This window comes from Macrotis lagotis, chromosome 3 (assembly GCF_037893015.1).
Source record: "Macrotis lagotis isolate mMagLag1 chromosome 3, bilby.v1.9.chrom.fasta, whole genome shotgun sequence".
NCBI lineage: Eukaryota > Metazoa > Chordata > Mammalia > Peramelemorphia > Peramelidae > Macrotis > Macrotis lagotis.
The window spans coordinates 40,895,370-40,910,700 of record NC_133660.1 but is presented as its reverse complement, the minus strand read 5'-3'; the positions used below and the strand labels follow the sequence as shown (position 1 = coordinate 40,910,700).

Here is a 15,331-nt window from a genome sequence, read left to right as displayed (position 1 = left end):
CTGTTATCTCTTATATTTTATGTTTCTTTCTTAAAGATATGATTTCTCTCTCATCACATTTAATTTGGATCAATGTACAACATGGAAACAATGTAAAGACTGGCAAATTGCCTTCTGTGAGGGTGGGGGGGAAGTAAGATTGGGGGGGAAATTGTAAAACTCATAATAAATGAAATTTTTTTTTAGGTTTTTGCAAGGCAATGGGGTTAAGTGGCTTGCCCAAGGCCACACAGCTAGGTAATTATTAAGTGTCTGAGGCTGGATTTGAACTCAGGTGCTCCTGACTACAGGGCTAGTGCTCTATCCACTGTGCCACCTAGCTGCCCTGAAATCTTTAAAAAAAAAAATCATTAGTTAATATACCTCAGTCTGTTCAGACATTCTCTTACTGATGGATATCTAGGCTAAATTACTTTTACTGTTTTTTTTTTTAGTAAAAAATTTTTGTACATTCCCCAAATAAAAATAATGTCTTTGCAATGTGTATATTCTCAAAAAGGATAGCTTGTATTAATGTCTCCCGAAAGAGATCTACTTATAATATCACCATAATGAGCAAGCATATGTGTCTCCCCATATCATCAGCAATATCAAGCCTTTTCTTTTCTTTGAGTTGTTAGTTGTTGGCGAATGATGGTACCACATCAACCATAGAAATAAATCTTATGCATTAATTGACCCAGTCAGGTCTGGATTGATAGTCAGCCTAAAATTAGACTGGTTTTCTACTCCTTCCTTGTTTCATTATCATGAAAATCTATGTCTATGAGGGGAGTATGTTTCTCTGCAGAAAGTCCCTTACTTTGATTTAGCTTTAAGATATGGAAAAGTAAAATCAAGTGGACTTAGTCAGCAAGAGGTGACAGTAACAAACAGGGCAGAGTCCAATGCAAAACCATTGGGCTAAAAAGAATTTTTGCATGCCTCATGGATTTTAAAGAATAAAACTACAAACTATTAGTTAGATGAAGCTTATCATACACTTCTGTGCTTCTGGAAGCCATCAAAAACCAAGCATAAACAAAACAGACTCATGGGTTCTTATGCTGCTTTACTTTTTCCCATGCATATTAATTTAAATCATTAGCTTTGAAGAGCTGGATATCTATTTTAGAAGACTTAGTTGTTGTATGACCTTTATATAATTTCTAAAAAAATAGTTCTACATGGAGAGAAGAGAGAAACAGAAGCAGGCTGGGAAAAGGCAAAGAAAATGGCATCACCAAACAAAAGGGGGCGTGGGTTCACATACCTGTGAAACGGAAGTTCACCGATTCTGGAAGACCTGAAAGAAAAAGCATATGAATGTTAAGTGTTGTCAGCACTTTGGACTGGGATGTGATATGGATCAAGGAGTCAGGGTTTGAGGGTGAGTCAAAAATAGTGGGGCAGAAGTGGGGAGAAGTAAAAGCTATAGTAAACTATCCTGGCCTTTGGGAAATCACCAATATTATGCTGAATTTAACCCTAACACACTGTATATTAAGTAACAACAACAAAATCCCACGATCAGATAAATTTATATCCTGGCAGTTACAGTGATTTACAGCTCATCCTTTCAGAGTCTGTTTTATCAGTACATAAAATCCTACAAACCAGTGAATTCTCAGGAATGGCATATATCAATGACAAGGGATTTTGATAGGCCAGTTTCACAGGAGAATTGAATGATGGCTGAGCATTTGATTTATGTAGTAAATTAGGCAAGAGGAGATTTAATGCATGTCATTTACTCCCAAGACAATCCAGGCTTCTGTTATCTACAAGATACAGCATGGAATAATGGGTGGATCACTAAAGAGAGGGTCAGCAAGCCCTGAGTTCAAGTCTGTTTGATCATGAGTTGACTTTCCTGAATCTCATTCAATTCTAACTCCCAAAGACTAATAAAGTTTAGGTAAGATCTACCTCACAAATGAGTCTCAGATAAAACAACAGATATGCAAAAGTCTTTTGAGAACTTAAAATGTTACAAAAGGGCCGGGTACATGTTTTCTCATTTTCCTGATCCTTTGGAGTTGAGGCTCAGATTAAGAGCTGGAGGACAAGTCACTACCCTACTATTCTTTTGTACTGAATGTTGGGTACAGTAACTCCTTTATAGTTGTATAAAAGTACATTCATCCTCTGCCTTTCAGAGAAGACCAATGACATCACAAGGACATTGAACTTGAGAGTGAATTGGATTTAAGTGAGGTAGAGTTGCACAAGTGTCAACCTCACTCTCTCTTCCAGAATCGTCAAAGACCAGTGGCAGGACAAAAAAGCAAGACAACTGGCAATGACCTGGGATGCAGCAGATGACCTCTAGGAACCCCACAGAGTGTGCTTCAGCTGCCTTCATGGTCATTGGAATGAATTGTTCTCATTCACTCTTTCCACCTGGAGAAGTCTTCACATATTTGGAGTAGACATCTCCCTAACTCACTGACAGGTCTGAGACCTGCCAATTATCCTTAACCTGGTTGAGTCTGACTGCTAAGATGGTTAACCAGGGTGTGGCTGATACACCTATTAGGTCTTCTTGGAGCCACAGGTGAGAGTTGAATGAAAATGGGCACCAAAGGTAGATGAGCAGCCCTGGAAAGGTTTTGGCATATTCTCACAACAGAAGTCCTCCCCGAACACCTCATATGCCCTTCATCTTCTACAGGCTGATGGGGAAGTATAAATCACTCTTTTAGGGCTTTACAAATATCATTTCATTTCAACCTCACAACATTGGGAACTATTATAATTCCTTTTTAGTTGAGAGACAGAGAGAGATAAAGTGACTTGCTAAGGATCATACAACTAGGAACTATCTGAGGCTGGATTTGAACTCAGGTATGGAAAGCATTCTCGATGCAATTCTAGTAGAAGATAATACAAAAGGAATGAGTTGTACCTCAATGAGAACTTCCACCGGGCTTTGAACTCCTATGCTGGGTCTCTGTTTTGAAACCTTTGCAGTCTGTATCACTTGGAGATGAATGTTTGCACTCCACTTCTCAGAAGTTCTGTTTTGTTTGGGAATAAGATGTCTCCTTATCCAAAATCTTCTTAAAAGATTGTAAGTCCCTTGAAGTCAAGGACTATTTTGCTTTTTTTTTTTTTTTTTTTTTTTGCATCCCCACCATTTGGTACGGCATCTAGCTCCTAGTAGGGACTTGATAAATATTTACTGAACTGAACTGGTTTGCTATAACAATACAGATTAAAAATGTTGTTCTTAAATTTTTATAATTCAGTGTACTTACTGGATCATCTTTCTGGATTGATTTTCACTGAATTCTCAAGGAAATCTGGGAATTTGTATTTGTAGTACAAGGAGATTTGTCTTCTGTAAGTTTATAAACTACAATGAGTTTTATGACTTGCTAAATATTTGATAGATGCTAAATTTTTGCAATTGTCAGGAATATTTTTCATGATTCCCACTAGTTTGCATCACCAACAATAATGTTTAAGACTAGACTCCTTAAGGATAACCTTTTTGTCTTTCCCAGTGACAATGACCTGGTCCCGAATCATTATCATAACCCCCTACATTTCTAAAAAGAAATCTGTATGATTCAATTATTTATTTGTTCCTTCTCTATAAACATACTGGGTGATTGAGTTCATGTGAGAGCACCCATTGAGTACCTTTTGATTCCACTCTAGGATCTTAACTATTTCACAGATCCTTGGCAAAGATCAACCACTTTCAATAACAGCTAACAAATCCAGCTTTACAACTGCTTTATGAAATGAGGTTTGTAACAAAATTATTTCCATAAGTTTTTTGTCCTTTTACAGATTTTACCAGAAAAGTGAAGGATACAAAGTGTATAATGAAACATAATTTAGGGTCCTGCCAACAAGGTAATTTGTTTCATTTTAACTAGACCAATTTATTACAAGGATTTTAATTTTTAAAATTTTAATTTAATTTAAAAAACACTGTAGGGGTTGGGGTTTGGGGGATGCTTTTTGCCTCTAATGTTACACATAGTATTGAGCCAAGAAGACTCATTTTAAGTAGGTGTTAATTGCTCTAAATGAGGTCTTTTCATCAGGCTTTGACATCAGCATGCCGTCTGTATAATAACACACATAATAAGACTCTCCTTGGTACCCTCATATTTAATGTACCTTGCCTGAGGAGGATCACAGTATTTTTAAGCACCACCCTTATTCATTGGTTCATATTTAAGCTTAAATCCTTCAATTTCTATTCTTCCTTTGGGAAGATTAAGAATTGTATGCTTATTAAGTCTAAATGATATTTCAATAATACTAGAGAAATTTCCCACAAGATAAAATTAGTGTTTAATGCATTTTTCAGTTGAGCTATATAATTTGATGCCTTCATGTTGATAAAATGATCAACCAATGTTTTGGTAGCACTTCCTTTTTGACTTTGAAAAATCATATGCAATTCTATTTATGAATGATATTATTGGATTTAATGCTATGTAGTAGAACCATGGTGGACTTACACTATATTTCTGAAAGATATAATCCTGTTGATCAATTATTCTTGATATTAGTATGTTGATAACATATTTTAAAATAGAAAATAATTTTCCATATGGACATCAACAGAGCTAGAGATCATATTATGCTCAGATCTATTTTTTATATATTTGAAGTAGCTGTAAATGAGTTCAAAATTTGGGAATATTTGACAAAGGTAGTATAAATGTCATTGAGCTTTCTGGTAGTTCATTCAATAACCATGGACTTGATGGTGAGCTATTCTCTTACACACATGGAACATTTTGGCATACCCTCAAAACTTCATATTGTTTTCTTGTGTTTGCAGATTGGTTGGGTGATACATTCCAAGAATCTTTGATATCTGGTATGAAACTACTCAGTTGGCTTATATTTGAAGAGGATCACTGACGGTATCACCTTTTAATAATAAATATGTGATATCTTTTATTAAGATTGGATCAGAACTATGATTAAATTACATATTCTTAGTAAACCAACGATGCAAGACAATTCCAAATGACTCATGATGGAAAATGCAATCCACATTCAGAGGAATAACTGATGGAGTTGGAATGCAGATCAAAAACACACTTTCACTTTCTGTAATTTTTTTTTTTACTTTTGTTCCATTTCTTCTTTCACAACATGACTACTATAGAAGTGTGCTTTACATAACTGCACATAGATAATCTATATCCAATTGTTTGCCATCTTAGGGAGTATGGAGGGGAGGGGTGGGGATGAAAGATCAGATCAGGCCTACTGGTAATTCATGTGCCATGGCATGGTGTTTGAGCCAATGATTATTGATCTTATCTGACCCCATCACTTCTTAATTGTGCAGAGAAGACCAGGGTCACTTCCCTTAATGCAACCATTGAATTGTTCATTATTTAATGGTACATAAACCTTCAGTCTCTTTTCATCTGGTGAGTGCATTTATTATATTGGACTTCTTTTAAGTCTATAAAAAAGCAAAAAATTTTCCATATTCCTTGGTGCATTTCTTACCTCTATTGTCTGATTCTAAAGCACAGAGAATATAGTTTTTCAGTGATATTGAATTATTTTGTTCCTATGTCACTTTGATTCTTTAAGTGTTTTCATCTTTTAACTATGACTTTTACTCGTTAATTAAAAGTATGAGGAATTTGAGATATTTTTGTGTTCCAGATCCCAGTCTAATCTGCCTAGTTCTCCTTTATTGCTTTTAATCATACAATATGCTGTTCAAGTATTCTTTTGTGTGTACCAGGTAGATATTGATGTCATTTTTTCAATTTCTTTCCAGAGGTCTTCAAAAATCTCAAAGAGATTTTTCTTCGTACTTTTTTGGATGGTACTTGATGTCTGCCCTTGGGAAAAGTCCTCAGTGCCTCCTTTCATCCTATGGTCCTTACTATTGCAACAGCCACAGCATGTCCTGCTAAGTGTAAATTCTGAAATGTTTGTCTAATGTGATGTCAAATTTTGTGAGAATGAATTCAATAACAATCATTTCCGGGGGGAAATAATTTTTTTTGGTAGTTAGTATATTAGTTTTGGATAGCTAGGTAGCACAAAGGATAGAGCATTAGACCTGGAGTGAAGAAGACCTGAGTTTAAATTCAGTCTCAAATTTCCTAACTCCATGATCCTGAGCAAGTCACTTAACCCTGTTTATCGAAATTTCCTCATCTGTAAAATGAGTGGAAGAAAGAAAGGTCAAACCATTCTAGCATCTTTGCTAAGAGAATCCTAAATGGGATCACAAATGAGTCAGACATAACTGAAACAACTGATAACAATAACAAGCCTATTGAATTAGATTCATATTACTAAACTCTAAAAAGGATTTTCAAAATTCAGTTCTAAGTTGGCCCATCTTCTTTTCCAAAGCACTCAAGACATTGTCATCATTTTTTAATTTCAGTTCATTACCAGGTAGTCCTTCTGGAATTTGTATTAAAAGTAGATTTTTCAATAATTTCAGGCTCTTCTACATTTCCCTCTTGAAATTTAAGGCTCCAATTTCTGTCCTTTTATCTATTCTGGGTTAGAAATGAAGTATCCAATGGTGATTATAATAATCATGGTGGTTGCACCTGTGATTTCAGTGGTGTAGGGAATGCTTACTGAGGAAACTCCAAGTAACACTATCTGTGTAACTCTTCCTGCAAAATTTATGGTCTGGGAGCCTCAGGATCTGGGACAATGAGAAGCTAAGTGAGTTACCCATTATTCACACAGTCAGATCAACAGCTGTCCTTGCAAATTTACTGCTTTTCTCTATTGGTGGAACATTATACAAGAAACTCTTTACATTTTGTGTAGACCACAAGGGAACAGGATTAGATAGTTTCTCATAAAGCTTACAAGGAGCAGAATGGGGAAAGTCTCAAATTTGTCCCAAATCAAAGAATTAAACATGACTGGGAACTTTAATCAAGCTACCCTTTAATCAGTAGCTCTATTTATAAGACTATGAGAAAGACAAAATGGTGCCAAGCTTCAGGGCAATGCCACTAGGAGTCCAAGTCCCCTAGATTTAAGTGGAAATATTCAATTGATTTTAAGGGCAAATTCTACTCGGATATAAGATACAAACAGGAGAAATGAATCAACTGAAAATTCTCTTTTCCTCATTTTTAAAATTTTTCTTCCTGTCTTACATGTAATTCTCACTTATGACAGGACAGAATCTTTTGAACATAGAGTGTAATGAGGGAGGAAAGAAGCATGCCCCTATTACATGCTGGAGAGTGCTAAGTGATTTACAAGTATCATGTTGTTTAATACTCACAGTAATCTGCAAAGTAGGTGGTGTTAGTGTCCCCATTTTATAGATGAAGAAATTGTGGTAGATAGAAGTTGTGTCTTGAATTCAGGTCCTCTTGACTGCACTATCCATTGTGTCACCTATCAACCTCTGCATGGCTGATGGGCTTCAAGGTTTATTATTTAGAATTTCTGTAAGATGGCTTCAAAAATGCCATAGAAGAATGGGGCAGCTAGGCAAAACAGTGAATAGACAGCAGCTCTGGAGTCAGGAGGACCTGGATTCAAATCCAGATTCAGACACTTAATAATTAACTAGCTGTATGACTTTGGGAAAGTCACCTAACTCCATAGCCTTGCAAAATCTAAAAAACAAGACCAAAAACAAAAAAATTAAACAAACAAAAACTGCATAGAAGGGGCTAATCGAGGGGTCAGTGTAATTTTGTCACTGGTAACAAAGGTAAGGTATATTTTTCCTACTGGGGAAAAGAGGCAAATATGTTACCATCAAAGGAGAAGGCCATGATCTCTTGGAGATGGGGTGCTGCCGCGGGAGGCCGATACACAATTTTTCCTTGGTTAACATCTGCCTGTGTGAAATACTGAATGGGGAAGTGAGGTCTGTCTTTGTGCTCGATGAAACCTGAAAGAAAGTGTACAAAGCAGCATCACCACCAATTCTGTCACTTGATGGAAAGCCTACCATCACCTCGTCATTGGCATGGTGCCTGCCCTGACCTTGATTCCACAGTGACATGTCTAGGGTCACAGAGGAGACCACCTGGCCAAGCCAGACTATCGCCAGCAGACTCTCATTCAGGAAAGAGCCAATTTGAAAGCCTGCCCAGGCAGCCTCTTGCCCAGAAAGTTCTGAACATCAACAGTAAGAGCTGCAATCTTCAAGTGATACTTCTTCCTGATCTGAGCCTTATCACCAGAGCAGACCCACAATTACTCACTCCTGTCAGTCCTGTTCTCTTTACAAAAGGTTAACTATCAACTCTTTTAGCAGAATTGAGAACAAGATAACCAGACAAGAGTTCCTGTTTGTATACAAGGTTATGCTTTAGGCAATACAATGGAGCTTTTGAAAGAGGCTCAGTAATAACCCAGCAGCACCTGGACCTTACAGGTTTTTTTGGACCAAACCTGTTGGTAACACTTACCTTGATTTGGTTGCAAAGGAGTAGTAATATTGTACACAATCTGTCCACTTGAACTCTTGGAGTCAACAAAAGAAAGATGGCGGGGTTGTATGACACTCAGACGATCCTCCTGAACCTAAAATACAGAGAAAAGAAAAAAAATATATATATATAGGTAGGTAGATAGATAGATAGATAGATATGTAGTCTTAATATATAATGCCTACTGCATTATCAAGCACTGTGTTAAGCATTTTTATAAATATTTAATTTAATCCTCACAGCAACTCTGGAAATTGGTACTGTTATCATCCTGATTTTACAAGAGAGGCAAACAGAAGTTAAATGATTTGCCCACAGTCACACAGATAGTAAGTGTCCGAGGCTGGATTTGAACTCAGGTCTTCTTGATTCTAAGTCCAGCCTTTAACCTATCATACCCAGATCCAACTTTTTTCTTGTCACTTACCGGCACATAATAGGTAGTTTAAGGAAGGATGGCAGGCTGATTGTCTCCTAGACTATGATGAGGGCAATAAGCCTAATTTCTAATTTTAAGTGTAATTTTTCCTAATATATTTACATGTCAGTTAACTTGATACTATGATGGATCCTTGCTTTTTAACAATCTGCATAATTCCCCCCCATGTGAATTACATCATCTCTTCATTTTATATGTTTCATGCCTGTCTTCCCACAAATTATCCTCTGAAGCTGTCCAATGTGCTTGTTCTCACACTGATTCTGATAAAATCTCAAGGGGATTAATGTGTAACTTTCATTCTCACTTCATGGCTTGCCACATCTTTTTCAAGACATCCATTTTCTCAATGACGGCTTTTATTGTACTTTTTGTTCACAAATTATTGATGGATCCCAGTTAACAGAAGGAAAAATGAACAGTCACAATTCTTTCTTCTCTATATGGTGCCTCTGCCTTCTCCTTTGGATTTTTGTTGGTATCCACTCCAGGGAGGCATATTTTGGATCAGCCATTATTACATAAGGCTCAGAATGATGAGGAGTGTATAAATAAAACTTAGCAATGGATGGCAATAACTCAAGCATAATTAATTAGGTTTTGTCTGCTACTGAGGACCTTGTTCTATGAGGACTAAGATATTGGGGGGCTCACTCTCTCCTCATGCCCTTTCTTTTTGGAAATTAGAGACACAACAAACATCAATAAATGAACATGCCAATGTGAAAAGAATAGAAAGGAGACTGTATATAAAATGTATTATATAAAGATTGTGCATTTATTACATAAAGATTAGTTATTTATTTAACATATAAATTGTTTAATACAGTAGTATTAACACTGTCCTGTTTGTCTAGGTTTCAGAAGCACAGATAAAAGCAGTGAATAGAGTACTGGATCAGTCTGGAAGACATTAGTACATATCTAGCTTCAACACTTCCTACTAAGTAATTTAACCATTTACCTCAGTTTCCTCAATTGTAAAATACAGATAATAGCAGTAGCTACCTCATAAAGTTGATGAGGATCAAATGTAATAATATTTGTAAAGCATTTAGTAGAGTGGTTGGCAATCAGTAGGCACTAAAAAATGGCTATCATAATTACTATTATTATTATATAATTTTTATTTGTACTCTTTTGTATGTTTTTTCATGTTTGTTCTTCCTCCTTTTCTTCCTTCTTTCCTTTTTTTGTTCTTTCTTTCTCTCTTTATCTCTTGTTTCCTTCCTCCTTCTTTTCCTTTCTTCCTTCTTCCCTTCCCTCCTTCATTTCTTTTTTCTTTATTTGCTCCTTCCCTCCTTTCTTTCTCTTCCTTCTTTCCCTCCCTCCTTTCTTTCTTTCTCTTTCTTCAGCCTTATTGTTGTTCTACTTCCTTTAAGCTTTTCTACTTGGAAATTTAATTACTTGTGCTTTGACCGTGAAAGCCAAGTAAAATGCTCCTAACTACAAAAATCAGTGTAGCAAAAATCTGCACTTCCACACTTCAAGGATTCTTTTGTAAATCGGATTTTTTAAAAAAAACTCACTTATAATAACTAAATTTCCTTATCATCTCCAACTCCTTTCCACAGATTTTTAAATTTAAAAGGAGTTAGAAGTCGGCATCACTCTCCAGTAATTACAGCTCCCCAGGCCTATACATAAGCACAATCTATTAACCCTTCATGGATACTACCCAGGGATAGGAAAAGATTTGAGTTGGGGGGAGACAATTCTTGGATTAGGCAGTTCAGAAAAGCTAGGTTCTAATCATCTCTGCCTTAGCCAAGTGCTGCAAATCTTTATCTCACCAAAAGCAGTTTCCTCACCCTTTGGGGCTTAGCCCTCGCTATCCTTCACCACCATATCCCCCACTTCACAAAATTTTAAGCTCCTGTAGCCAGTTTTAACACCGGTGCAAGAAGGATCAATGGGGTTTGAGGAGTGGTGGTGCAAATTAGCAGAGAAAAATAAATAAAACCAGTCCATACTTGGCTTCTCTCCTCAGTTACTCAAATTGCCTTGGGATGGAGAAGGGGAAGATCATTCCAAACTTTTCTAATCTCACCATATAGGTGAACAAAGACAGACTCCTTTTCACTTTAAATTCCAAATTCATTTAGAAGAAATTTGCCTATTTTAAGAAGGATTAAGTTGGGGCTCAGTCATAGTGAAGGAGGAAAGGGGCTGCAATCTGTTAGAAAAGACTGAATGCTCCAGCTGCTTTGGAACTGCCCCCAGGGACTCTTGTCCCTGGAAAAAACACTTTTTGCGGGTTAGGACAAATTTCCTTTAGTAAAGGGTCATATTTCAGGTTGTTGGAATGCAATGAGCTATGAAAATCAACAAAGTAAACAGTAGCTAGTCCTCATTCCAAAAGCAGCCAAGTAAGAAAAAAAAAATTAAAAATGCATGTATGTGGTGGTGACTAGCTATATAATGTCCAATGAAGCACCAGAAGCTTTGGCCAGTCCTTGTACCATGTTTTAGTCCAGATAACTAAAAATCTGAAATGTCTTCACTTAAAAACCCAAGTGGCTTTAGGAGACTTTAGAGGCATAGTAAAGAGAATGGAGGACCAAGAGTCAAGAGGATCCTGTCTTTTGCACTTAACTCTAAGTATGACTAACGGCAAATCTCTAAATCTGAACTCCAGTTTCCTCATCTGTCAAATGGGGACAATAAAATAATAAACATCTACCACACAAGGTTGTCATGCACATAAATAAGCTAATGTTCATAAGCTCAATCAGTAAAAAAAAAGCATTTATTTATGTGCCTACCATGTGCTAAGGTAGTGAGAAATAAGTTATTTTAATAAGATGGTAGGAATAAATCTGTCAACTTAGCATAATTAATTCCATTTTGCCTTATACCTTTATTTTGTGACTGAGTTGTTTGGAATAATTTGCTCTTCTATAAACTATTTTTAAATCATACTAAGACAAACACTTGTGTAGTATTGTGGTGCTAATAATAATTGCTAATATTTATATGGTATGACATAGTAAACCACATGTGTGTTCTTAAACAACTGATAAACATATGCAAACCCTCTGTTAAGAGAGTCCAAGAGAGAAAAATTTTCAAACAACTTTAGAACTAGTCTACCAATCAAATTACATGGTAAATAATTTAAGAATACATATACCTAAAAAAGTAAAATAATTTCACCAGAGGACAAAATAAGACACAAGACTAGATCTGGCCCTCACATTATTCACACTTGAGAATCAGGTGGCCCATTTTCATTGGAAGACAGATCGTTAGATGAAAACTGGATAGATAACCACCTTAGAGGAAGGCATTTTCAGGAAAATATAAGCAGCAAAATAAACAAGGATGTCAGAAGAGACAGGATGTTTTATTAGAGAAGGCACTGGACTTAGGAATCAGGAAGATATGGGTTGAAATTATACTCAATTTAGACAACGCCTAACCTCAATTTCCTAATTTCTAGACTGAGGAGAATTGGATCCAGTGGTCTCCAAGGACCTTTATTGGGGAGAAGGGAGGGGTTTGCAAGGCAATGGGGTTAAATGAATTGCCGGGTCTGAGGCCAGATTTGAACTCAGGTCCTCCTGACTCCAGGGCCAGTGCTCTATCCTTTAAAGTATCTTGTGTTATGGGAGACAAAAGGTATTAGATGGACTACCACACTGAAGTCCTACAAAGCCTTTGTGTTGACCTCCTTGCTATATGTCTGTGAAACCTGGACAGTCAACCAACTCCATGTAAGGAAATTGAATCACTTCCATTTAAATTGTTTTAGGAAGATTTTGAAGATCACCTGACAGGAGAAAATACCAGTCACTGAGGTCCTTTCTCTAGCATTCCAACATTACTTTAGAGAAGCAACTACGATGGGCTGGTTATATTGTTAGACTGCCAAAAAAAAAAAAACCCCAAAACATTTTATGAAGAACTCCCATAGGGCAAACGCTCACAAGGGGTTCAGAAGAAGTGATACAGGGACACCCTGAAGGTCTCATTGAAGAACTTTAGAATTGACCATACAGTTTTGGAGACAATGGCAGAGGACCAGCATTGTGTGCCCTCTATATGGAAGGCAGAATGGAAGGAGCTCAAAAAAAACCATGACATCTGTTAGATTAGTGTACCCACCCCAGGTGTTCACAATAGACTATTTGTGCCTAACCTGTGGTAGAGCAATCCAAGCTCATATTGGTCTGATCTGTCACAGTCAGACACACTGTCATTTGCCTCAGACACAGTGATGCCATTTTGGTCTTCTTTGTTACCAAAGGACAAGAATCAACCAATCAACCAACTAACCAACTTCATACACATGGCACTGATTTTTTTTCTCCTGGATCTCTATATTTTTAAAGTTTTCCATTCCCCATCGTTGAGAGATTGTTGAGCATTCAGGATGCAATATTTATGTTTTTTACACTGTCTGTAATTTTGTAAGGATCAATTTTATGTCCAGGTAATTGTGGGCAACAGCTTTATCAGAAATTATGATCTGGTTCAGTGCAGTTAATCTTCTGAATTTTCAAAGGGATTTTTAGAATTTGTATTTGTAACACAATACCAGTTGGTGAAGAGTAGCAGGCTTCTATTATGTCTTAAAGATTCAAGATATCAAGATCCAATAAAAGGAAACAACAAGACAGAAAAGCAACTTGGGATTTATTGAAACCTACTCATATTGACAAGATCAGTTAGGGGAAACGGCAGGAACACGCCAAGCTTGCTGGGTTGCTCTGGGAAAATAGACACATAGATTGGTTTCTGGAAGGAATGGGACATCCCAACCCAAATTACCTGTAAGGGGGTTTCATAGGGTTCTTACCTGGATTGGAAGAAGGGAGTCAGGAGCTTGGAAGTTGGAACTTAGGTTGATTCATACTACTGGAGCCAAATATTGTCATTTGGCAAGTATTGCATTTGTGAATGTGTATATGTAGGGATTTGTGAGCCTGCTGATAGTCACATTTCTTACTCACCAGAAAAGGGACTTTGGGCTAGTAATAGTTGTTCTTCTTCTGACATGGTGGCTCTGGGATTTCTTCATTTAACAGGGAAGGGAGGCTGCTAAGTTCATTACCTAATGTACAACATCTCACCTGGTGATCCTACCAGCTTCCATGGGCTCAATTAGAATCTCTGCAGATGACTCCAAATTCTCTAAAGTCATCCTTAGTTTCCTCTTGAGTTCCTGTTCTATATCGCAGGCTGCCTATTGAATATTTTGAACTAGAGGTCCCAGAGACATCTCAAACTCAGAAACAAAACACAAATTCTCATAAGAGAACTCCTTCATCTGAAACTCATCTCTCTTCCAAACTCACCTCTTAGTATTGATGGAACCTCTATCTTTTCAAACACCCAAGCTGGTTACCATCTTATGTAATTCTTGATTCCTCACTCTAATAGAATTTTATAAGGGAGGAATCTTATTGACAAGTTGTCCATGTGTGGATACACACACACACACACACACACACACACACACACACACACACACACACAGAAACAGATACAGACGCTATGATCGTTGGTCTGGACCTGTGATTGAATATAATAGGAAACTTCTAGAGAGGAAACTGCCTCTAACAATAGCTCTATAAACTAATCCTCTTAGAAATTCTTATATTGGGGTCCACATACCATGGATTTGTGGATAAATTTCAGGAGGTCTATTAATCAATAAACAATAAAAAATAAATAATTTTATTAAGAACCATCTATGTGCTAAGTTCATTAACTTTCTTATCACTAACGTCTAAGAGAAATTTAACATTTCCTTTCATTTTTTAAAAAAAATCATTATTCTGAGAAGGAATCCAAAAATTTAATGAGATGGTCAAAAAATTCAATGACCAAAAAAAATAGTTAAGCATTTATGACATGGAATATTGACTGGAGTATAGAAAGTTTAAATGACATGTCCAGAATTGTCTAGCTAGTGTGGATTAGAATCAGAATTTGAACCTATGTCTTCCTGAATATAAAGTTGATGGTCTAACTATGCTGTGTCACCACAACATATGCATGTATTTATAGTCATACATACATACATACATACACACATCTATTTATTTATATAATGCATAAAAACATAACTGGAATGGTTCCAAATTATATATGGATGAAAATGAATGAAAAGCACTGTTAAGAACTTTTTGAGTAAGATTCTATGCTAAACTTCAGAATCACTTATGAGACAAATAAATATATACTAATAAATCTATTTTTATGTTTAATAATGCATAACTTCTAAATATTTAGAATAACATTCTATAAATGATTCAAAAATAAATACAGAGGGGCAGCTAGGTGGTCCACCTGCCCTGGAGTCAGTAGAACCTGAGTTTAAATCTGACTTCATACACTTAATAATTATCTAGCTGTGTGATCTTGGGCAAGTCACTTAACCCCATTGCCTTGCCAAAACCAAAATAAATAAATATAAGAGTATACATTTTAAAGGAAAATGAAAGTTGATCATTCAAAGATAAAATCCACCTTA

At 36.4% G+C, this 15,331-nt stretch overlaps 1 protein-coding gene across 1 annotated transcript in view; it reads right to left on the bottom strand.

Moving 5' to 3' along the window:
• FRAS1 (Fraser extracellular matrix complex subunit 1) overlaps nt 1–15,331 on the bottom strand; it is a 502,816-nt gene that overhangs the window by 118,354 nt on the left and 369,131 nt on the right. The window contains exons 33-35 of the mRNA XM_074231550.1: nt 8,391–8,505; nt 7,730–7,867; nt 1,253–1,285 (exon numbers count right to left, since the gene is read on the bottom strand). Coding sequence (XP_074087651.1) covers nt 1,253–1,285; nt 7,730–7,867; nt 8,391–8,505 — 286 coding nt within the window. The remainder of the gene's footprint in view (nt 1–1,252; nt 1,286–7,729; nt 7,868–8,390; nt 8,506–15,331) is intronic.